General features: G+C 44.0%; 1 protein-coding gene across 4 annotated transcripts in view; it reads left to right on the forward strand.

The window, feature by feature from the left end:
• Positions 1-23,808, forward strand: part of STN1 (STN1 subunit of CST complex) — a 94,458-nt gene that overhangs the window by 62,572 nt on the left and 8,078 nt on the right. The window contains exons 9-10 of one of the 4 annotated variants that reach the window (XR_001891528.3): positions 2,666-2,800; positions 2,891-2,996. The exons of 1 other annotated variant lie outside the window; for it this stretch is intronic. Coding sequence is in view for 2 of the 3 variants with exons in the window: in XM_009215311.4 (XP_009213575.2) it covers positions 5,294-5,352 (59 nt within the window). In the remaining variant the exon portion in view is untranslated. Of the gene's footprint in view, positions 1-2,665; positions 2,997-5,293; positions 5,932-23,808 lie in introns of those variants that run through there. 2 more of the 4 variants (XM_009215311.4, XM_017944304.3) reach the window with 2 other exon arrangements.

Genomic DNA, 23,808 nt, shown 5'->3' on the forward strand with positions numbered 1-23,808 from the left:
AAGGGCACATAGGTCCAGGAATATTACCCTGGCCATGTTGGGAAATACAGTCTCTCACAGATATCTTTCAGCTTTTATATAATACAGCATCATTCTTTAAAGAGCTAGTGCTAAAAATACCAAAAAAGTACAAAGAAGGGGAAAGAATGGTCTACCACTTCCCAAATACTGTGTGTATCTATGTATATATATCTGTGTATCTATATCTATGTATACACACACACACACACACACACACATACATATATATATATATATATTTTTTTTTTTTTTTTTTGAGACGGAGTTTCACTCTAGTTGCCCAGGCTAGAGTGCAGTGGTGTGATCTCGCCTCACCGCAGCCTCCACTTCCCGGGTTCAAGCAATTCTCCTGCCTCGGCCTCCTGAGTAGCTGGGATTTCAGGCATGTGTCACCATGCCCTGCTAATTCTGTATTTTTAGTAGAGACGGGGTTTCTCTATGTTGGTCAGGCTGGTCTCGACCTCCCGACTCAGGTGATCCACCTGCCTCAGCCTCCCAAAGTGCTGGGATTACAGGCGCGAGCCACCAAGCCCAGCTTACTGTATATATTTTTACGATTACATGTATCTTGTTAGGAAAATAACCATGTTAACAATATTTTTGTGTATCCTTCCAGAAAAAAAGTCAGCATTTTATATGCACTTCACATTTTTATTAATACTATATTTTGGAAGTTTTTTTTTCTTTTTCACTTTAGCATGCAAAATCAGCATCTTTTAAAATGGTGACATAATTCCATTGTATTGCCGTTCCATAATGTACTTAACCAGGGCCCTATCGAAAAACATTTAATTCGTTTCTGATTTGTTGCTATTGCAACCAATTCTGCAGGAAACATTTTTCTTTTCTTGGTATACGTTTCAAGTATGTTTATATGGTAAATTTATAGGAATGGAACTGCCAGGAAAAGGGGCATGAGCATTTTAAAATTTGCATAGGCACTAACAAATTACCCAGTAAAAAGACTGATCCATTGTACACTCCTATCAATGATTTATGCGTCTACTGTTTGCCCACGAGCTCACCCACACTTTGTATTATCAGTATTTTTAGTCCATGTCCATCTGATAGGTGAAAATGATTTCTGGTTTCTGTTTGTATTTATGTTTCTTTAGTATGAGTAGTATTGAGCATCTGTTCATCATGGGAGCCTTCAGATAAAGTTCTACCCTGGACAGTAGCCATTGCTTCCAGCAAGGGCTACAGACGGCCAGGCATGTGTTCTAGCAGTGGTATCTACTGTGGAACCAGCCCAGAGCACGGCTGCCGAGGTGCCAGTTAATACACAGCTGGAATAAACATCCGGAAGAACTCAAAACTCAAAATTCCAAACCTGCCACTCCAAGTGCTTGGTCACATGCCCACCCAAATATTAAAAATAATAATATATTACAACAACAGTGGTTTTATTTATTTTTCTTTTTTCTATATCACAAGTCATCAAGCAAAGAAAGGGCAGCAATCTTTTTAAAACCAGACACCACATTATTGACTCAGACCTCTCATAGACCAGATGCCGTTTAGCTCTGGTTCAGTGAAACTGTCCCCGGTCAGATTAATGTGAAAAACTAAGGATGTTTTTAAGAAAGTGCTAATTAAGTGGAGAAGGTAGTTTTAGTAATAGGAGTGGTCTTGCAGCAGCTGCCATTGACTCAACATAGCTTAATTATCATAATAAGCTGATGCTTTCACTTTCATCACTTGCTGGGTTTGGTACAGTTAATTGGGGCATTGGGTAACACCATTTTTTATCATCTTCTTGGCTAGAAATTGCTCCCTTGGGGAGGAGGGCATTTATTTTTTATTCTGAGGACAATCTGTGATTGGAGGAAACAAAGCAGGGTGAGGACAGAATATCCTTCAATTCTTCAGCTCTGCTTTAGAGCACAGCAGCAACAGCGTTGCATGAGCTCTGATGTGTGGCACAGGCATTTGTGACAAGGGCTGAATGTTACACTGTCCTGAAATTTGGGAATGATTATTCTAATATAAGTTAGATGGCAGAATAATATATTGAGCTATTGGTGTGGGTTTTGTTTTTCTTGTATTTTATTTCTTCTTTCTAAGCTGGAAGCCAGACTTGTCTCAGGGAGGTTTGGCTTGGGGGCTGAATTCAGAAGTTGTTTGCATGGACTACCTGTTTTGTTTTGTTTTGTTTTGTTTCAGACAAGAGTCTCGCTCTGTCACGCAGGCTGAAGTGCAATGGTGCAATCTCAGCTCACTGCAACCCCCTCTTCCTGGGTTCAAGCGATTCTCCTGCCTCAGCCTCTCAAATAGGTGGGATTACAGGCATGTGCCACCATGCCTGGCTAATTTTTGTATTTTTAGTAGGGACGGGGTTTCGCCATGTTGGCTAGGCTGGTTCTTGAACTCCTGACCTCAGGTGATCCACCTGCCTCAGCCTCCAAAAGTGCTGGGATTATAGGCGTGAGCCACTGCGCCTGGCCTGACAATCTACTTTATGTTTTCTGGAAGCCTGAAGCCTGGGGAAGGATTGGAGATTGGTGGCCTCCAGGCATCCCAGATGGGAATGTGCTCCCTGTGACAGTCCTGTGGCAGGTGCCAGCGTGGCAGGACTTCTGTGGAGAGGTTTTGTGGTGTCTCTCAGAAGGTCAGAGCCTTAGCCTAGGATTCTCATTTTCAGCAAGATTCCTGTGCATCAGCTTGGAAATGAAGCAGCCACAAGCCCTTCCCTGAAGGTGCACGCAGGCTGGAGCCCCGGGGATTTCCACAGCAGTCTTGGTCTCGGGAGAAGAGTGGGCCTGTCCCTGTTTTCCAGGTACCCTCTAACCTCGTGGATTTTCACATCTCTCCAGGGAAGGGGAGAGCATGCTCTGTCCTGTTACCACGAATCTAACTTTCATTCCAGGCTCGAGGGTGAGGGTGCCAAAGCTGAGGTAACTTGAAATAAAGAAAAAAAGGGGCCGTGTGTGGTGGCTCACACCTGTAATCCCAGCACTTGTGGAAGGCCAAAGTGGGTGGATCGCAAGGTCAAGAGATCGAGTCCATCCTGGCCAACATGGTGAAACCCCATCTCTACTAAAAATACAAAAGTTAGCCGGGCGTGGTGGTGGTCGCCTATAGTTCCAGCTACTCTGGAGGCTGAGGCAGGAGAATCGCTTGAACCCAGGAGGCAGAGGTTGCAGTGAGCCACGATCACGCCGCTGCACTCCAGCCTAGTGACAAAGCAAGACTCTGTCTCAAAAAAAAAAAAAAAAAAAAGAAAGAAAGAAAGAAAAAGAAAAAAAGGACTATGGCAAGTCTCGCCCACCTGCATTTTGGTGGTAAGATTCATACTGCACCACGATTCGCATAACATTCAAGGTGAACCTTAAGGTCGTGCTCCCCACTCCCTTCCCTGCCAAAAGGCTCTCCAGTGAGGGAGAAGGGGAGGATGTCACCGTACAGCTCCAGGGACATTGCCTATGGCCCTCCCTCAGGAGTGTGCCGCGACAGGAACCACCTGTCCTTGCATCACTGCTGACACAGGATTGGACATCGCTGCCTCTGAGGATGGGGGAGAGATATGTAAGATCTTGTTGCGATTCCTCAGTGGGATCCACCTCATCATGAATGAAAATGCCACCTTGTCCCACAACCATGGCACCTGTTGCCAGAGGGGAAGAGCAACCTGTGAACACAGGCCCTGTTCCTGCCAGGCTGTGTGGGAGCAAGCAGAGGACTCAGGAGGGTGAGCAAATAGAATCTATTCTAGGAGATTCCAAAAACCACCTTAGCAATGAGTCTTCTCCTGACATGAAGAAGCTTGAACGCCTTACTCATCGCAGCAGCTGGCCCAGCCCTGCCCTGCCCAGCCCAGCGCCTCGGGAAGAGTCAGCAAGCTCTGCCTGCGCCTGTGGTTTCGGTCCTGTCCCGACTTGACTTGTCCTGGTGGAGGGTGAGACCTAGAAGCTCCGCTCCTGGGAATGACAGCTGGCATGGAGGTGCTGGTCTCAGCACTCTGCCGCGGCTTAGGCCGTCAGCACGAGCAGATGCCCCTTTAGGGTGGGCCTGAGAACTGAGAACGAGGACTGTCATCTGCTATTTCTGTCCATCTGTTGTCGACCCAGGTAACCAGGAAATATGGGAGGCAGGCAGATTCTGGTTGCTTCCACAGGACTTGAGACTTAACCAGACAACTAACTCTCCTGAATGTTCCCTCTTGGGTGGCACGCCACAGTTCACCCCGTCGTCTGTGGTAGACTCAGCATTAGGCACAGTGCTGGTGCTTAAGAAAAGTTTCCATGGACAGGCAGTGTGCTTATTGAGTGCCACCCGTGTGCAGGGCATCGTCCCAGGTACTGAAAAGGATGCCAGGACAAAGTTTCCTGTCTTCAGGGAACTGTCAGTCAGGTGGATCTAAAGACACATACCTGAGTGATCTATAACCCGGTGGGTCATAAGGCACATGCCTGTGTTTTGTTTGACCCTCAGGGGAACAAAAGTGGGTTTTTTTGACCCTCAGGGTTTTAAAACTTTATACCAACATTTAAAAATTGGCTACCATCTAAATGGAAAAAAAGGCAGTGTGTGCCTGTATATGTGTATGTTTGTAGGGTGTGTGTGTGTGTGTGTGTGTGTGTGTAAGGCAGCACTGCAGAAGAACCCAGTCACAGTGATGGCCTCTTCAAATAGGGAATCGGGGAGCAGGAATGAGTGGAGACTTGTTGCAATGGTTTATAATTTTTTTAATGTAAAATGTAATAACTACAAGTAAAAAAGGATTGGGGAATTCACATAAAAATCCAGGTGTCTGGCTATTCTTGACAAGGCAGAAGCTCTACAGGACTGGGAACATTTTGTCTGGAAACGGGTTGGGGGAGGTCAGCATTAAAGGATTTTCAGCTGAGAGGGGCTCAGATTTGTATTTTAGGAAGTATTTTAGCAGCAGAGTGGAGGAGTACTGCTTGAGGGCGAAGTCAGGGGCAGGTAGACCAGAGAGACACGTCTGCTGCCATCATCCAGAGAGGGGTGGGGAGGGCCTGAACCGGACAGTGGCAGGGGACATTCGTGTAAGAAAACCAACAGGTAGGTAACCAATTTGGGGGAGAGTGGAAAAGGCCAGGTGAACCGCCAGGTTCTGCAAGGCAGACCACAGTAAGGGCTACAGGATTTTTAAATTAATGGGAGGAGAAAAGGGGGCTCAGGAGATTTCTGGGGGTCTGAACTGGTGCCAGCAGAAATGCTAAAGGAATGTATCTCCCGAAATGTAAGGGAAAACCCACAGAGAAAATGGGCTTTCTGAGTAATTGGCTCCTCTACCCCTTTCCAGGCTCTGAGAGTGTTTCGCAGGTTTACCAGAGAAAATGGCTTCCGGAGACTGCAACGTGAGAGAACTGGAATTTCAGACAGGAATTGAATGCATGTGGCTTAAAAGACAAAGAAGCACCAAGTGAAAAGTAGCTGAAATCATATTCCTTCAGGGAATGAATTTTCTTGGATCTGTGTTCATCCTTTATGGCTTTATTAGTCATTGTGAAAGCCCTTTGGCGGTTGCAAAGCTGCCAGCAGGGTGCTGTTCCTGGAGGATTACCTTGAGCAATAAGCCCCAAAAAGCAGCCCAGGCAGGCATGTCAGCAGGGAGGCTGTCCTGGCAACACTGCTGTCCAAGGGGAGAGGCCGGCGCCCTACCCCTGACGTTTGAGGCCAGAGGAAGAGAACCAACCTGGAGATTCTGCAATTCTGTTTCTCTTAAAGTTGCTTTGGCCGTTTAGGGTTTTTCATGAAGGACAGAAACAGGTCCATTCCTTGAAGGCAGAAAGAAGGTTTTACTGCCCCTGCACTTGACAATGTTTAATTACATTTGCCACTTGAATCAGAGTTGAAAATATCTTCCTTTTCTTCTGTTGGGAAGTCTTGCTGTGCATCCCCCAGGCTGGCTGGAGTGCAGTGGCGTGATCTCGGCTCACTGCAACCTCTGCCTCCTGGCTCCTGGGTTCAAGCGATTCTCTTGCCTCACTCTCCTGAGTAGCTAGTACTACAGGAGCACACCACCATGTCCAGCTAGGTTTTGTAGAAAGGGGGTTTCACCATGTTGGCCAGGCTGGTCTCAAACTCCTGACCTCAAGTGATCTGCCCACCTCAGCCTCCCAAAGTGCTGGGATTACAGGCATGAGCCACCACACCCAGCTGAAAATATCTTCCCTTTGAGACTTGGTGACCAGCTGTTGATCTGATACTGGCGTGGCCTCAGACAATCTATGATGTAAGAAAGATAGTTAAAGTAAAATCAACCCAGTATTAATTACTTAATAATAACTAATGAACAGTTATGCACCAATCACCCAGCAAATTTAAATCTACACATAAGCCCAAATGGGTAGATACTATCGTCATTCCCAGTTTACAGGTGAAGAAATAGAAGCTAAGAAACTAACTTTCCCAGGGGCATATATTTAGTAAACCGGAAAACCAAGGCTTTTACCCGGTGAGTTCAACCACTAGGCTTTAATTGCTTTCAAGATCAGAGAAGTCTGTTCTCTGGCAGCGTTAAACTATGAACCCAATACAGAGTGCCTTCAAATTTGGGTTGATATATAAACGTTATTTTTGCCACAGTTGAGGTTGCACCGAGGACACACTTCTGGTGATGAATGGCATGTGAGGGCGCTGGGCTGAGTGGGTGGGGTGACATCACATCACACCCGTGACAAAGAGGGAGCAGGTATTTACTGAAGATGCAGGAACCCTGGGTCAGGGCAGCAAGCATTCCTACCTAAACCGCTGTGCAGTCCCACGGGGAGACCAAGAGAATGGCGGAGTAGCCTCCGAGGAGTTTCGTTTGGTTCATACAGTGTTGGTCTTTCCAGGCTTCATTTTTTTAATATTAAAAAATAGTTGATTTTAATTATGAAATATTTCAAACACACAGAAAATAATAAAGCAGATACCTAGTTACCACTAAGATGAAACCGCTGTTAATATTTTCCCCTGGCTGGGCGAGGTGGCTCATACCTGTAATCCCAGCACTTTGGGAGGCCAAAGCAGGAGGATTGCTGGAGCTCAGGAGTTCGAGACTAGCCTGGGTAACATAGTGATAGCTTATCTCTACTGAAAATTTAAAAAATTAGCCAGATGTGGTGGCCCGGTCCTGTAGTCCCAGCTATTTGGGAGGCTGAGGTGAGAGGATCACTTGAGCCTGGGAGGTCAAGGCTGTAGTGAGCTATGACTGTGCCACTGCACTCCAGCTTGTGCAACAGAGCAAGACCCTGTCTTAAAAAAAAAAAAAAAAAAAAAGAAGAAGAAAGAAAGAAGAAGTCCCCCTATATGCTTCAGCCCTCTATCTCTTTAAAGAAACATGTTAGAAATACACATAAGGCCAATCCTGTTCCTTTCCGGCCTCTGCCCCCAGAGGTAATTATGTGTATCATTCCCATGCAGATTTTTTTTTTCTTTTTTATTGTGGCATAACTTACAAGTGGTAAGTTGTACAAATTTTAGTGATACAGTTTGATGGACTTTGCTTACACTATACCTGGATGATGAATTTTTGTATATGTATACACCCAAAACAAGATAGAGGTCAAGATATTGAACATGTCCAGCACTACCTCAGAGAGCTCCTTTGCTTCACATTATTTCAAAAATAAGCAGATGGAGGTGCCAACATTTAAAAGTTTTAAAATCTAGGGATTTAATGTAAAAATTCAAATTTCTGGCTCCCGAAGTTTTGGAAAATATGACCACATTAAGCTCACATTCTAGCATGGGGACAGAGTGGCAGCTGCCCACTGTATACCCAGCACAAGTGCCCCAATTTGCCTACTATGCCTGCCATGCCCTGTGGGTATATCCAGCCCACTGCATTCACTTACAGAACCTGAAAGGTGCCCCTCTATTTGTAAAATTTCACAAGTGCCACAAATAAAAATGTAGAGAACAATTACCTTAGCCTATCTTTAGGAAGGCAGAGTTTGAGAAAAAGTGTCCTCCTCCCCACCTGCTAATGACTTAGGAAGCTGCTGAGAATGTCATAAAATAAAAAGGAATCAGATTCTCTAGGTCCATGCTACTCAAAGTGTGGTCCTCGAATCAGCAGTATCAGCAGCGTCCAGGAGCTTGTTAGAAATGCAGAAAGCTGAGTGCCCTCCAACACACATGTATGAGTTTGTTAGGGCTGCCATAACTTAGTATCACACACTGGGCGGCTTACACAACAGAAAGGTATTTTCTCACAGTTCTGGAGGCCAGAAGTCCAAGATCAAGGTGTCAGCAGGGTTTGTTTCTTCTGAGGCCTCTCTCTTCAGCTACCTTCTCCCTGTGTCTTCACATGGTCTTCCCTCTGTGTGTGTCTGTCCTCATCTCCTCTTTTTTTTTTTTTTTTTTGAGACGGAGTCTTGCTCTTATCACTCAGGCTGAAGTGCAGTGGCGCAATCTCAGCTCACTGCAACCTCTGCCTCCCAGGTTCAAGTGATTCTCCTGCCTCAGCCTCCTGAGTGGCTGGGATTACAGGCACCCACCACATCTGGCTAATTTTGTACTTTTAGTAGAGACAGGGTTTTGTCATGTTGGCCAGGCTGGTCTTGAACTCCTGACCTCAGGTGATCCACCTGCCTCGGCCTCCCAAAGTGCTGGGATTATAGCTATGAGCCACCACGCCCGGCCTCATCTCCTCTTCTTATAAGCACACCAGTCCTATTGGATTAGGGCCCACTCTTATGACCTCATTTAACCTTAATTACCTCTTTAAAGACCCTGTCTCCAAATACAGCCACATTCTGAGGTAGGGCGATTATGATTTCAACGTATGAATTTTGAGGGGCATGACCAGGGACGGTGGCTCACGTCTGAAATCCCAGCACTTTGGGAGGCCAAGGCGAGCAGACAGCTTGAGCTCAGGAGGTCAAGACCAGCCTGGGCAACATGGCAAAACCCCATCTTTACAAAAATACAAAAATTAACTGGGCGTGGTGGTGTGCATCTATGGTCCCAGCTACACAGGAGGCTGAGGTGGCAGAATTGCTTGAGCCCAGGAGGTGGAGGTTGCAGTGAGCCGAGATCCTGCCACTGTACTCCAGCCTTTGCAACACAGCCAGATCCTGTCTCAAAAAAAAAAATTAAAAAAAAAAAAAAAAGAGGGGCAGACACAGTTTGGCCCATGACAACTACTAAATCAGGATTTATATTTTAACAAGACCCCCAGGGGACTCGTGTGCACATTAAAGTTGGAGAAGAGCCAGGCACTGTGGCTCATGCCTGGAATCCCAGCACTTTGGGAGGCCAAGACAGAAGGGCTGCTTGATCCCAGGAGTTCAAGACCAGCCTGGGCAACATAGTGAGACCCCATTTTTTTTTTTTTTTTTTTTGAGACAGAGTCTCGCTGTGTCTCCCAGGCTGGAGTGCAGTGGCACCATCTCGGCTCACTACAAGCTCCGCCTCCCAGGTTCACGCCATTCTCCCACCTCAGCCTCCGAGTAGCTGGGACTACAGGCGCCCGCCACCATGCCTGGCTAGTTTTTTTTGTATTTTTAGTAGAGACGGGGTTTCACCATGTTAGCCAGGATGGTCTCGATCTCCTGACCTTGTGATCCACCCGCCTCGGCCTCCCAAAGTGCTGGGATTACAGGCTTGAGCCACCGCGCCCGGCCGACCCCATTTCTAAAAGAAAAAAAATTAGCTCTGTGTAGTGGTGTATGCCTGTGGTCTCAGCTACTCAGGAGACTGAGGTGGGAGAATCACTTGAGCCCAGGAAGTGGAGGCTACAGTGCGCCGAGATCACACCACTGCACTGAAGCCTAGGTGAAAGAGGAAGACCCTGTCTCAAAAAACAAACAAACAAAAAGTTGGAGAAGCTTGGTCCAGGTCTGCTCCCTGGTAAATAAAACACTAGTGGGTCTGACTAGGAATGGGGAGGAGAGAAAGGAGAGGCTGCAATGATTTATTTAGATGAACTTTCTCTCCAGTCCATAGGTCTGAGGGGGTGGAAATACTGGGAAACTTGAGGCCAATTCCCCCCTGAGTGGGAGTCCCTGCTTCTCGTTGAGAGCAGGGACCCTCTGCACTTTGGGGCATGTGAGCAGGTTAACAGGTAAGGATTGATGAACCAAGTGGGTATGAATTGGCCCATAGGAGCTAAGAGGAGCCTCCTTCTGAAAATAGGTTGGAATACTGGAAATGTGGCTGCTTTTAACAAAAAGCTCATTTTTACCTAATCACCATCTGTAGATTTCCACTTTTAAGGTGCAAAGCAAGTCTCTGGGATTTCCTGGAATGGGGACCAGAAGGTATTACCCTGCATTCCTCTTCAGTCTTCACAAGCCCCTTTTCCACCTGTCATAGGCCTGATGCTATGGCGACAGTTGTCGTAGAGACACTCCTATGCCTGGTTGAAGCTAATCCATACCCATAACAGTCAATCATATGGTTTAAACTAGAGATTTTCAAGCTGCGTCTCATAAAACTGTAAGGTACTTCCAGGGTTTCACAAACATTTTATTCAAATAGCAATTAAATATATGTGTCTTGCTGTGTTGCCCAGGCTGGAATGTAGTGGCTATTTACAAGCTCTAACATAGCACACTATAGCCTTGAACTCTGGGGCTCAAGCAATCCTCCTACCCCAACCTCCCAAGCAGCCAGGGACTACAGATGTGTGCCACCATGCCCAGTACAATTAAAAACATTTTAAATTTATTTTTAAATGACAAAGAATGTAAACAACATCAAACCATATTTAATACAGTATTTGAACTAAAAAGTGAATATCCAAATTTTGGTCTAACAGAGTAGAGTGATTTGTAGAATGCTAGCCCCTCCCCTACAGATCATAATTACAAACTCTGGACAAGACAAAAGTAAAAACCTATTTGATGCCACTGGACAGCAACCAGACTAAAGGAAGGGGACTTTTTCCTTGAAAGAAGGAAGACACTCCGGGTGAGATCCACACTTGTATGACTTTCCCCTAAGGGCAGCCACTCTTGAACTTTAGCATATATTAGAATCTCAGAGGAAGATAACAGAATTCAGTCTCTACAACATATCATTTACAATGTTCACTATATAAAAATTATTAGATATGTGAAGAAAGAGAAAAATGTGACCCATAATCAAGAGATATACTAGTCAATAGAAACAGACTCACAGACAACTCAGATGTCAGAACTGGCAGAGAAGGGATTTAAAATACCTTTGATAAATGTATTAAAGAGTCTTTGGAAAAGATGCAGACACTGGGTAAAGAGATGGGAAATTTAGAAGAGATCGGAAAACTGTAAAAAAGAACTATATGGAAATCCTAGAACTGAAAAACATGATATCTGAAAAGTGAATCTCCTGCTTCACATCCTCACTCCCAATCCAACCTTCTGCCCTGGAGTTAAACATCTGTATTAGGAGTCTTTGGTTATAAATGATAAAGCTCTTACTCTAGCTTAAGACAAGATGGTAAGGTGTAGGAGAGAATACCTAATGAAACTGTGGGGAGGGACAGAGTGGCACTAGTTTAGAGTCAATTGGCCCTAGGAATCCAAATGCTGGGAAGATGCTCTTGTTTCTCTCTCTTCCTGCCTCTGAGATTTGGCTGTATCCTCTCCCACTGTGAACATTATCCTCTGTGTGGTCAGAGAGATGGCTGGGGTCAGCTCTGGGCTCATAGCTTCACAGCTCTGAGAGGAAAGAGGTTCTCTTCCCACAGCACCAGTCCCAAGGAGGGTGTCTGATTAGTCCAGTATGTGTTATAGTCTCTCTATGGACCAATTACAATTGTCAGGGGTGGGAGTATTATTACTATTATTATTATTTGAGGCAGGATCTCACTCTATCACCCAGGCTGGAGTGCAGTGGCATAATCTTGGCTCGCTGCCATCTCCACCTCCTGGGCTCAAGTGATCCTCCCACCTCAGTCTCCCAAGTAGCTGGGACCACAGGCGCACGCCACTGTGCCTGGGTAATTTTTGTATTTTGTGTGTGTGTGTGTGTGTGTGTGTGTGTGTGTGTGTAGACAGGGTTTCTTTTTTTTTTTTTTTTAATTTATTTATTATTATTATACTTTAAGTTGTAGGGTACATGTGCATAACATGCAGGTTTGTTACATATGTATACTTGTGCCATGTTAGTCTGCTGCACCCATCAACTCGTCATTTACATCAGGTATAACTCCCAATGCAATCCCTCCCCCCTCCCCCCTCCCCATGATAGGCCCCGGTGTGTGATGTTCCCCTTCCTGAGTCCAAGTGATCTCGTTGTTCAGTTCCCACCTATGAGTGAGAACATGCGGTGTTTGGTTTTCTGTTCTTGTGATAGTTTGCTAAGAATGATGGTTTCCAGCTGCATCCATGTCCCTACAAAGGACGCAAACTCATCCTTTTTTATGGCTGCATAGTATTCCATGGTGTATATGTGCCACATTTTCTTAATCCAATCTGTCACTGATGGACATTTGGGTTGATTCCAAGTCTTTGCTATTGTGAATAGTGCTGCAATAAACATACGTGTGCATGTGTCTTTATAGCAGCATAATTTATAATCCTTTGGGTATATCCCCAGTAATGGGATGGCTGGGTCATATGGTACATCTAGTTCTAGATCCTTGAGGAATCGCCATACTGTTTTCCATAATGGTTGAACTAGTTTACAATCCCACCAACAGTGTAAAAGTGTTCCTATTTCTCCACATCCTCTCCAGCACCTGTTGTTTCCTGACTTTTGAATGATCGCCATTCTAACTGGTGTGAGATGGTATCTCATTGTGGTTTTGATTTGCATTTCTCTGATGGCCAGTGATGATGAGCATTTTTTCATATGTCTGTTGGCTGTATGAATGTCCTCTTTTGAGAAATGTCTGTTCATATCCTTTGCCCACTTTTTGATGGGGTTGTTTTTTTCTTGTAAATTTGTTGGAGTTCTTTGTAGGTTCTGGATATTAGCCCTTTGTCAGATGAGTAGATTGCAAAAATTTTCTCCCATTCTGTAGGTTGCCTGTTCACTCTGATGGTAGTTTCTTTTGCTGTGCAGAAGCTCTTTAGTTTAATGAGATCCCATTTGTCAATTTTAGCTTTTGCTGCCGTTGCTTTTGGTGTTTTAGACATGAAGTCTTTGCCCATGCCTATGTCCTGAATGGTACTACCTAGGTTTTCCTCTAGGATTTTTATGGTATTAGGTCTAACATTTAAGTCTCTAATCCATCTTGAATTAATTTTCGTATAAGGAGTAAGGAAAGGATCCAGTTTCAGCTTTCTACTTATGGCTAGCCAATTTTCCCAGCACCATTTATTAAATAGGGAATCCTTTCCCCATTTCTTGTTTTTCTCAGGTTTGTCAAAGATCAGATGGCTGTAGATGTGTGGTATTATTTCTGAGGACTCTGTTCTGTTCCATTGGTCTATATCTCTGTTTTGGTACCAGTACCATGCTGTTTTGGTTACTGTAGCCTTGTAGTATAGTTTGAAGTCAGGTAGCGTGATGCCTCCAGCTTTGTTCTTTTGACTTAGGATTGTCTTGGAGATGCGGGCTCTTTTTTGGTTCCATATGAACTTTAAAGCAGTTTTTTCCAATTCTGTGAAAAAACTCATTGGTAGCTTGATGGGGATGGCATTGAATCTATAAATTACCTTGGGCAGTATGGCCATTTTCACGATATTGATTCTTCCTATCCATGAGCATGGTATGTTCTTCCATTTGTTTGTGTCCTCTTTTATTTCACTGAGCAGTGGTTTGTAGTTCTCCTTGAAGAGGTCCTTTACATCCCTTGTAAGTTGGATTCCTAGGTATTTGATTCTCTTTGAAGCAATTGTGAATGGAAGTTCATTCATGATTTGGCTCTCTGTTTGTCTGTTACTGGTGTATAAGAATGCTTGTGATTTTTGCACATTAATTTTGTATCCTGAGACTTTGCTGAAGTTGCTTATCAGCTTAAGGAGATTTTGGGCTGAGACAATGGGGTTTTCTAAATATACAATCATGTCATCTGCAAACAGGGACAATTTGACTTCTTCTTTTCCTAACTGAATACCCCTGATTTCTTTCTCTTGCCTAATTGCCCTAGCCAGAACTTCCAACACTATGTTGAATAGGAGTGGTGAGAGAGGGCATCCCTGTCTTGTGCCAGTTTTCAAAGGGAATTTTTCCAGTTTTTGCCCATTCAGTATGATATTGGCTGTGGGTTTGTCATAAATAGCTCTTATTATTTTGAGGTACGTTCCATCAATACCGAATTTATTGAGCGTTTTTAGCATGAAGGGCTGTTGAATTTTGTCAAAAGCCTTTTCTGCATCTATTGCGATAATCATGTGGTTCTTGTCTTTGGTTCTGTTTATATGCTGGATTATGTTTATTGATTTGCGAATGTTGAACCAGCCTTGCATCCCAGGGATGAAGCCCACTTGATCATGGTGGATAAGCTTTTTGATGTGTTGTTGAATCCGGTTTGCCAGTATTTTATTGAGGATTTTTGCATCGATGTTCATCAGGGATATTGGTCTAAAATTCTCTTTTTTTGTTGTGTCTCTGCCAGGCTTTGGTATCAGGATGATGTTGGCCTCATAAAATGAGTTAGGGAGGATTCCCTCTTTTTCTATTGATTGGAATAGTTTCAGAAGGAATGGTACCAACTCCTCCTTATACCTCTGGTAGAATTCAGCTGTGAATCCATCTGGTCCTGGACTTTTTTTGGTTGGTAGGCTATTAATTATTGCCTCAATTTCAGAGCCTACTATTGGTCTATTCAGGGATTCAACTTCTTCCTGGTTTAGTCTTGGAAGAGTGTAAGTGTCCAGGAAATTATCCATTTCTTCTAGGTTTTCCAGTTTATTTGCGTAGAGGTGTTTATAGTATTCTCTGATGGTAGTTTGTATTTCTGTGGGGTCGGTGGTGATATCCCCTTTATCATTTTTAATTGCGTCGATTTGATTCTTCTCTCTTTTCTTCTTTATTAGTCTTGCTAGTGGTCTGTCAATTTTGTTGATCTTTTCAAAAAACCAACTCCTGGATTCATTGATTTTTTGGAGGGTTTTTTGTGTCTCTATCTCCTTCAGTTCTGCTCTGATCTTAGTTATTTCTTGCCTTCTGCTAGCTTTGGAATGTGTTTGCTCTTGCTTCTCTAGTTCTTTTAATTGCGATGTTAGAGTGTCAATTTTTGATCTTTCCTGCTTTCTCTTGTGGGCATTTAGTGCTATAAATTTCCCTCTGCACACTGCTTTAAATGTGTCCCAGAGATTCTGGTATGTTGTATCTTTGTTCTCATTGGTTTCAAAGAACATCTTTATTTCTGCCTTCATTTCGTTATGTACCCAGTAGTCATTCAGGAGCAGGTTGTTCAGTTTCCATGTAGTTGAGCGGTTTTGATTGAGTTTCTTAGTCCTGAGTTCTAGTTTGATTGCACTGTGGTCTGAGAGACAGTTTGTTATAATTTCTGTTCTTGTACATTTGCTGAGGAGTGCTTTACTTCCAATTATATGGTCAATTTTGGAGTAAGTACGATGTGGTGCTGAGAAGAATGTATATTCTGTTGATTTGGGGTGGAGAGTTCTATAGATGTCTATTAGGTCTGCTTGCTGCAGAGATGAGTTCAATTCCTGGATATCCTTGTTAACTTTCTGTCTCGTTGATCTGTCTAATGTTGACAGTGGAGTGTTGAAGTCTCCCATTATTATTGTATGGGAGTCTAAGTCTCTTTGTAAGTCTCTAAGGACTTGCTTTATGAATCTGGGTGCTCCTGTATTGGGTGCATATATATTTAGGATAGTTAGCTCTTCCTGTTGAATTGATCCCTTTACCATTATGTAATGGCCTTCTTTGTCTCTTTTGATTTTTGATGGTTTAAAGTCTGTTTTATCAGAGACTAGTATTGCAACCCCCGCTTTTTTTTGTTCTCCATTTGCTTGGTAAATCTTCCTCCATCCCTTTATTTTGAGCCTATGTATGTCTCTGCGTGTGAGATGGGTCTCCTGAATACAGCAGACTGATGGGTCTTGACTCTTTATCCAGTTTGCCAGTCTGTGTCTTTTAATTGGAGCATTTAGTCCATTTACATTTAAGGTTAAGATTGTTATGTGTGAACTTGATCCTGCCATTATGATATTAACTGGTTATTTTGCTCGTTAGTTGATGCAGTTTCTTCCTAGCCTCGATGGTCTTTACATTTTGGCATGTTTTTGCAATGGCTGGTACCGGTTGTTCCTTTCCATGTTGAGTGCTTCCTTCAGGGTCTCTTGTAAGGCAGGCCTAGTGGTGACAAAATCTCTAAGCATTTGCTTATCTGTAAAGGATTTTATTTCTCCTTCACTTATGAAACTTAGTTTGGCTGGATATGAAATTCTGGGTTTAAAATTCTTTTCTTTAAGAATGTTGAATATTGGCCCCCACTCTCTTCTGGCTTGGAGAGTTTCTGCCGAGAGATCTGCTGTGAGTCTGATGGGCTTCCCTTTGTGGGTAACCCGACCTTTCTCTCTGGCTGCCCTTAAGATTTTTTCCTTCATTTCAACTTTGGTGAATCTGGCAATTATGTGTCTTGGAGTTGCTCTTCTCGAGGAGTATCTTTGTGGCGTTCTCTGTATTTCCTGGATTTGAATGTTGGCCTGCCCTACTAGGTTGGGGAAGTTCTCCTGGATGATATCCTGAAGAGTGTTTTCCAACTTGGTTCCATTTTCCCCCTCACTTTCAGGCACCCCAATCAGACGGAGATTTGGTCTTTTTACATAATCCCATACTTCTTGCAGGCTTTGTTCATTTCTTTTTCTTCTTTTTTCTTTTGGTTTCTCTTCTCGCTTCATTTCATTCATTTGATCCTCAATCGCTGATACTCTTTCTTCCAGTTGATCGAGTCGGTTACTGAAGCTTGTGCATTTGTCACGTATTTCTCGTGTCATGGTTTTCATCTCTTTCATTTCGTTTATGACCTTCTCTGCATTAATTAGTCTAGCCGTCAATTCTTCCACTTTTTTTTCAAGATTTTTAGTTTCTTTGCGCTGGGTACGTAATTCCTCCTTTAGCTCTAAGAAATTTGATGGACTGAAGCCTTCTTCTCTCATCTCGTCAAAGTCATTTTCCGTCCAGCTTTGATCCGTTGCTGGCGATGAGCTGCGCTCCTTTGCCGGGGGAGATGTGCTCTTATTTTTTGAATTTCCAGCTTTTCTGCCCTGCTTTTTCCCCATCTTTGTGGTTTTATCTGCCTCTGGTCTTTGATGATGGTGATGTACTGATGGGGTTTTGGTGTAGGTGTCCTTCCTGTTTGATAGTTTTCCTTCTAACAGTCAGGACCCTCAGCTGTAGGTCTGTTGGAGATTGCTTGAGTTCCACTCCAGACCCTGTTTGCCTGGGTATCAGCAGCAGAGGCTGCAGAAGATAGAATATTTCTGAACAGCGAGTGTACCTGTCTGATTCTTGCTTTGGAAGCTTCCTCTCAGGGGTATACTCCACCCTGTGAGGTGTGGGGTGTCAGACTGCCCCTAGTGGGGGATGTCTCCCAGTTAGGCTACTCAGGGGTCAGGGACCCACTTGAGCAGGCAGTCTGTCCGTTCTCAGATCTCAGCCTCCGTGTTGGGAGATCCACTGCTCTCTTCAAAGCTGTCAGACAGAGTCATTTGCGTCTGCAGAGTTTTCTGCTGCTTTGTTGTTGTTGTTGTTGTTGTTGTTGTGTAGCTGTGCCCTGTCCCCAGAGGTGGAGTCTACAGAGACAGGCAGGTTTCCTTGAGCTGCTGTGAGCTCCACCCAGTTGGAGCTTCCCAGCAGCTTTGTTTACCTACTTAAGCCTCAGCAATGGCGGGCGCCCCTCCCCCAGCCTCGCTGCTGCCTTGCCGGTAGATCACAGACTGCTGTGCTAGCAATGAGGGAGGCTCCGTGGGCGTGGGACCCTCCCGGCCAGGTGTGGGATATGATCTCCTGGTGTGCCTGTTTGCTTAAAGCGCAATATTGGGGTGGGAGTTACCCGATTTTCCAGGTGTTGTGTGTCTCAGTTCCCCTGGCTAGGAAAAGGGATTCCCTTCCCCCTTGCGCTTCCCAGGTGAGGCGATGCCTCGCCCTGCTTCAGCTCTCGCTGGTCGGGCTGCAGCAGCTGACCAGCACCGATCGTCCGGCACTCCCCAGTGAGATGAACCCAGTACCTCAGTTGAAAATGCAGAAATCACCGGTCTTCTGTGTCGCTGGCGCTGGGAGTTGGAGACTGGAGCTGTTCCTATTCGGCCATCTTGCTCCGCCCCCCGTAGACAGGGTTTCAACGTGTTGCCCAGGCTGATCTGGAACTCTTGGGCTCAAGCAATTCACCTGTCTCGGCCTCCCAAAATGAGCCACTGTGTCCGGACTGAGGTGGGGGTATTATTAATGGCTTGGATCAAATGCCCAACCCCAACCAATCACTATGGTCAGGGAGACAGTTCCTATTTGGTAGGGGAACAATTCTTCAAAAGGAGAGAGTAGCCTATACATGGTAAATGGGAGAACTACAGCCAAACATGTGCCTGCTACTCCATTAGCAGTAACTGGGAATCCTTCCACATTATTTGTATATGTATTAAATAGTGTCTACCTGTGGGCTGCCATCAAAGCAATCCCATGTCAATGGTTTGGATGCAAGTAATTTTGTGGGGCCATGATGTAAAGAAGTATGGTGAGGGATAGAGGTGAGACAGAAAAGGGGAGATCCAGTGAAGGTTAGCACTTGAGGCAACCAGGGCTCAATCCCATGGTGACCCTCTGAGAGACGGTAGAGAAGAAACCTCAGTATTGTCCTGCCAAAGGACAAAGAAGTTGGGAAATGTATGCACCAACTCATCCCTCATGGTTGTGGGTTGCTCCTGAGACACAGCTTCCTGAACATACTCCTACGGCCAGAGAAAACCATGACAGGGGACACAGGTTCCTGAGGGCAGAGGCCCCCACTGGGTAAGGAAACTCCTCCGAAGCCACAGTTCTCTGGGCTGCTGGGCCGAGGGGGAATGGGCAGGACACTACCTGATACATGTCCATAAATCTCTTTACACAAACGGGATCCTGTTACATATTATTATGGTAAAAATCAATTTTTCAAAACTAAACATGCTTGTTTAAACATGCTATGTGTAAAACTCAAACAAGGCCAGGCATGGTGGCTCACGCCTGTAATCCCAGCACTTTGGGAGGCCAAGGTGGGTAGATCGCTTGAACTCAGGGGTTCTGGACCAGTCTGAGCAACATGTTGAGACCCCATTCCTACAAAAAATTTAAAAATTAGCCAGGCATGGTGGCACAAGCCTGTGGTCCCAGTTACTTGGGAGGCTGAGGCGGGAGGATGACCTGAGCTCGAGAAGGTCAGCACTGCAGTGAGCTGTGGTTGTACCACTGCACTCCAGCCTGGGTTGCAGAGCAAGGCCCTGTCTCAAAAACAAACACCCCCAAACGTTACCTACATCCAAATGTGTTGTAGTTCCAAATGGGAACACATGGGTGACAACAGGACTAATGCACTCATCACAGTTCAACAGTCGACAACAGGACTAATGCACTCATCACAGTTCAACAGTCCTGCAAGAACTAGTCTGTTTTTTACACTTCTCATTGGGGCACTATCTAACTACAGTAATCCTCACTTAACGTCATCAACAGATTCTTGGAAACTGCCACTTCAAGCAGAAGAACAAATAACAAAACCAATTTAACCATAGGCTAATTGATACAAACAGGAGTTAAGTTCCTATGGCAGGGGCCAGGTGCAGTGGCTCACACCTGTAATCCCAGCATTTTGGGAGGCCAAGGTGGGCAGATTACATGAGGCCAGGAGTTCGAGACCAGCCTGGCCAACATGGTGAAACCACATCTCCACCAAAAAATACAAAAATTAGCCAGGCATGGTGGTGCACATCTGTAGCCCCAGCTACTTGAGAGGTGAGGAACGAGAATCACTTGAACCCAGGAGGCAGAAGTTGCAGTGAGCCAAGATTGTGCCACTGCACTCCAGCCTGGCTGACAGAGTGAGAACCTGTCTCAGAAAAAAAAAAAAAGAAAAGAAAAGAAAAAGTTCCTATGGCATATTTCAGATCACAAAAACATCACCAAACTTGCAAATAAAGACCAAAACACTTCTAATCTTAAACATTGAAATAAATGTGAGCTATACTTATATTTAAGAAAGATTCATAAAAACAAGTAAGATCATTATTTACTCAAGTTTTCCAGTTCAGGGTCAAGCATGGCCGGGCCTATCCAGGCAGCTCAAGGCGCCAAACAGGAATAACCCTGGACAGGATGCCATCTCACGGCAGGGCGTACTCTCATACCCACATTCACTCAGACTGAGGCCATGACACGCCAAGTCCCCTTGCGGGCACAGCTGTAGGAGGCAAGAGGAAACAGGAGGACCTGGAAAAAACCCACACAGATATGGGGAAAGATGCACACTCCACAGACAGTGGCCCTGGCCTGGAATTGATTCATTTCTTCATCAATGTTATAACCAAATGACATTGAACAAAATGATGTATTTGAGGTCCTGCTGTATAGCCATTAGATATGAGTGTCAGTAGTTAATGTGTGTGTGTGTATATATATATTTATTTGTTTGTTTGTTTGTTTGAGACAGCATCTCACACTGTCGCCCAGGCTGGAGTGCAGTGGTGTGATCTCGGCTCACTGCAAGCTCCGCCTCCCGGGTTCACACCATTCTCCTGCCTCAGCCCCCCAAGTAGCTGGAACTACCAGCACCCGCCACCATGCCCAGCTAATTTTTTGTATTTTTAGTAGAGATGGGGTTTCACCATGTTAGCCAGGATGGTCTCGATCTCCTGACCTCGTGATCCACCTGCCTCAGCCTCCCAAAGTGCTGAAATTACAGACGGGGTTTCACCGTGTTAGCCAGGATGGTCTCAATCTCCTGACCTCGTGATCCACTGGCCTCAGCCTCCCAAAGTGCTGGGATTACAGGCATGAGCCACTGCACCCGGCTGTAGTTAATGTATATTAATGTAATATTGTCTTCAAGTGGCCTTAAACAATTACCTTGAAAACTAAAGATGGCTTTCTCTGGGTGAAAATTGGGACATTTAAGAAGAAAATGTGATGATGGGTATGATGAGTTTGATCAAGAACAAAATAGCAAATATCTCTGCCTCAGGCAAGCTCTTCAAAATATCAGTGTCAATGACAATAGCTTATGAAGCAATGTTCCAGAAATGCTCGTGTAAAGCCACTCAAAGACAAGAGAATGAGGATGTTGACTTGTTTCACCTTTTTTTTTTTTCTTATTGCCTGGTCTCTGTGAACCTCTGTGTAAGTCACTTTTTATGGCAATAAAAATTACCCAAGTCCTCAATGTTTTGTGTAGTAAAATGTGCAAATTAGTTTTATACACCCTGCCAAGTTGCAGTGCCATTTTAGACTAAACACAGTGGAGCATGGAAACAAGGCTTTCTGTTTCTATCCATGGAAAATGAACAGCTTAATATTTTTAAAAATATATATGTAAAGAAGCCTGGCAATGAAAATGCACTTAGAGTGTCGTGCATAAATAACACATTGCACGTGAAGAAGAAAATACTACTAAGGAAAACCTTAGGAAACCTCAAACTATTATTGTTATTATTATATATATATAATTTTTTTAGAGACAGGGTCTTGCTCTGTCACCCAGCCTGGAGTGCAGTGGCAGAAGCGTAGCTCACTGCAGCCTGGAACTCCTGGGCTCAAGTGATCCTCCTGCTTCAGCCTCCTGGGCAGCTAGGACCACAGGTGTGCACCACCATGCCCAGCCAATTTTTCTATTTTTTTGTAGTGCTGAGGTCTCTCTGTGTTGCAGAGGCTTCAAGCTATTATTAAGAGGACCCGGTAGTCTCAGGGCAATAAGAACATTGAATGAGCATGCTGTTGTGAAGGAGCAACAAGAAACACTGCCTGATCCTTCAGCCCAGAGAAGAATACACAAATCTCACTACAATGCAAGCTCCCTGAGAGTGGGGTTCTGGTCTACCTTATTCACAGAATAGGCATTTAATAGTTGTTGAATAAATGAATGATGCCAACTTGATGATTGAAGATTCATGTTCAATCTTTACAGTTCAGCAAAAGCAGAGAACAAATAGTACTTATTTTCATAAGAAGAATAATAATAATGGCTAACATCTACTGAGGATTCCTCATGTGCCTACACTGTGTTGACCATTTGACATGATTACCTCATGTTCACCTGGCAGTCAGCCCATAAGGGAAGCTTGATTATCTTCATTTTATACACAAGAGACTGAAGTTTAGAAAGTTTAAACAACTTGCCAAGATAGCAGGAATTCAAACCCAGACAGTCTGAAGCCAAAGCCCACGTTTCCCCACTCTACTCTTCTGCCACTATGCATTCACAAAACCTATTAAGAGGAAGTTTTTTACCACACCCTGAAATGCTGGCAAAAAAGTAGCGGTGGTGTTCAAATGGCGAGAAAAGAAGGAGGGAAGAAAGTAAGGGAGCAGTGACTCCTCTTTAGTTGTACCTGTGCCAAGCAGAGTTAAAGTGCATTGTATAATACACACAGTAAGCATTGGCCATTGTGAAAGACGATGACATCTTAAAATGCGTGGGATATGGCATTTCAATGATGCTGAGGTGCAGTCTTCACATTGCAGACTTTTCAGGTGTTTTAGAGTTATTGTAATATTAATAATATGGGCAGTGAGATCCACAATTAACTTTACTTTTTGGGCCAAACCAACACGCTGGTGTGGCCACTTCAAATGAGGAAAGAAATTACTATAAGAAATTACTCTCTATCTGGTTTTAAAAATGCCCTTTTATTAGCTAAATTTTTCTACTATTTAAATGAGTTAAATTTAAATTAAATACTTCAGCTGATAGTTTTACAAACTGAAGCCAGCCAAAGTTGCAGTATTGAAATTTTATTAACAACTTAAGATAAAATGTTGGCAACAAAATCAAAGCTAAGTCTGGAATCCATATTATTTTTATGTTTTTTAAATTTTCTTCTGCAGATACTGACTTTTTTGTGGGGTGGGGGGAGACAGGTCTTGCTGCGTCACCCAGGCTTGATTGCAGTGGGACCGTCACGACTCACTGTACCTCCACCCACCAAGCTAAAGGGATCCTCCCAGCTCAGCCTCTCTAGTAGCTGGGACCACAGGCATGCACCACCATGCCTGGCTAATTTTTGTATTTTTTGTAAAGACGGGGCTCCGCCGTGTTGCCTAGGATGGTCTCAAACTCCTGGACTCAAACAATCCACCTGCCTTGGCCTCCCAAAGTGCTGAGGTCACAGGCATGAGCCACTGCGACTGACTGGATTCCATATTTAAAAATAATAATTCCGATTTGAAATTTTGCAAGCTATCTGACACATTATGACTCTAAGATACCCAATTATTAAAATGGCATAATTGGTAAGGCAACAAAGTGTATCTGAAAGGTATTTTTTCCCTAAACAATGAAGGTAAAAGCTAGCAGAGGAACCCTTCATTGACTCCCTTGAAATGGAATAAATGTGAGACATGAGCAGTTGTTAGACATTATTACTAATATAACTCTGAAAGAGAAAATTCTTATTACTGTTTTTTCAAGCTTCTGTATAAGTTCAATGGAGAGTGTCAGAAGACTGCAAAGCAAGTTGCTTAAAGACCCTTGCTCTTTGCAAGGACTTTTGTGGGAGTCCAGTTCCTTGATGCTGTGAACCTAAAATAGAATATGGAAATTGACTGCTGACACCAACATAAAACTGACATCCATAACCACCCACTTTGGATTTCTATACTTATCAAATTGTTCCAATTGATTTTATATTTTTCTTAATAATAAATTATTTTAAAATTATGAATATTTCAAACACTTCATAGTACAGATAGCAATATAAAAAAAAGTTCTCACCACCCAGTTTTAACAATTTTAAA

Source organism: Papio anubis, chromosome 11, assembly GCF_008728515.1.
Source record: "Papio anubis isolate 15944 chromosome 11, Panubis1.0, whole genome shotgun sequence".
NCBI lineage: Eukaryota > Metazoa > Chordata > Mammalia > Primates > Cercopithecidae > Papio > Papio anubis.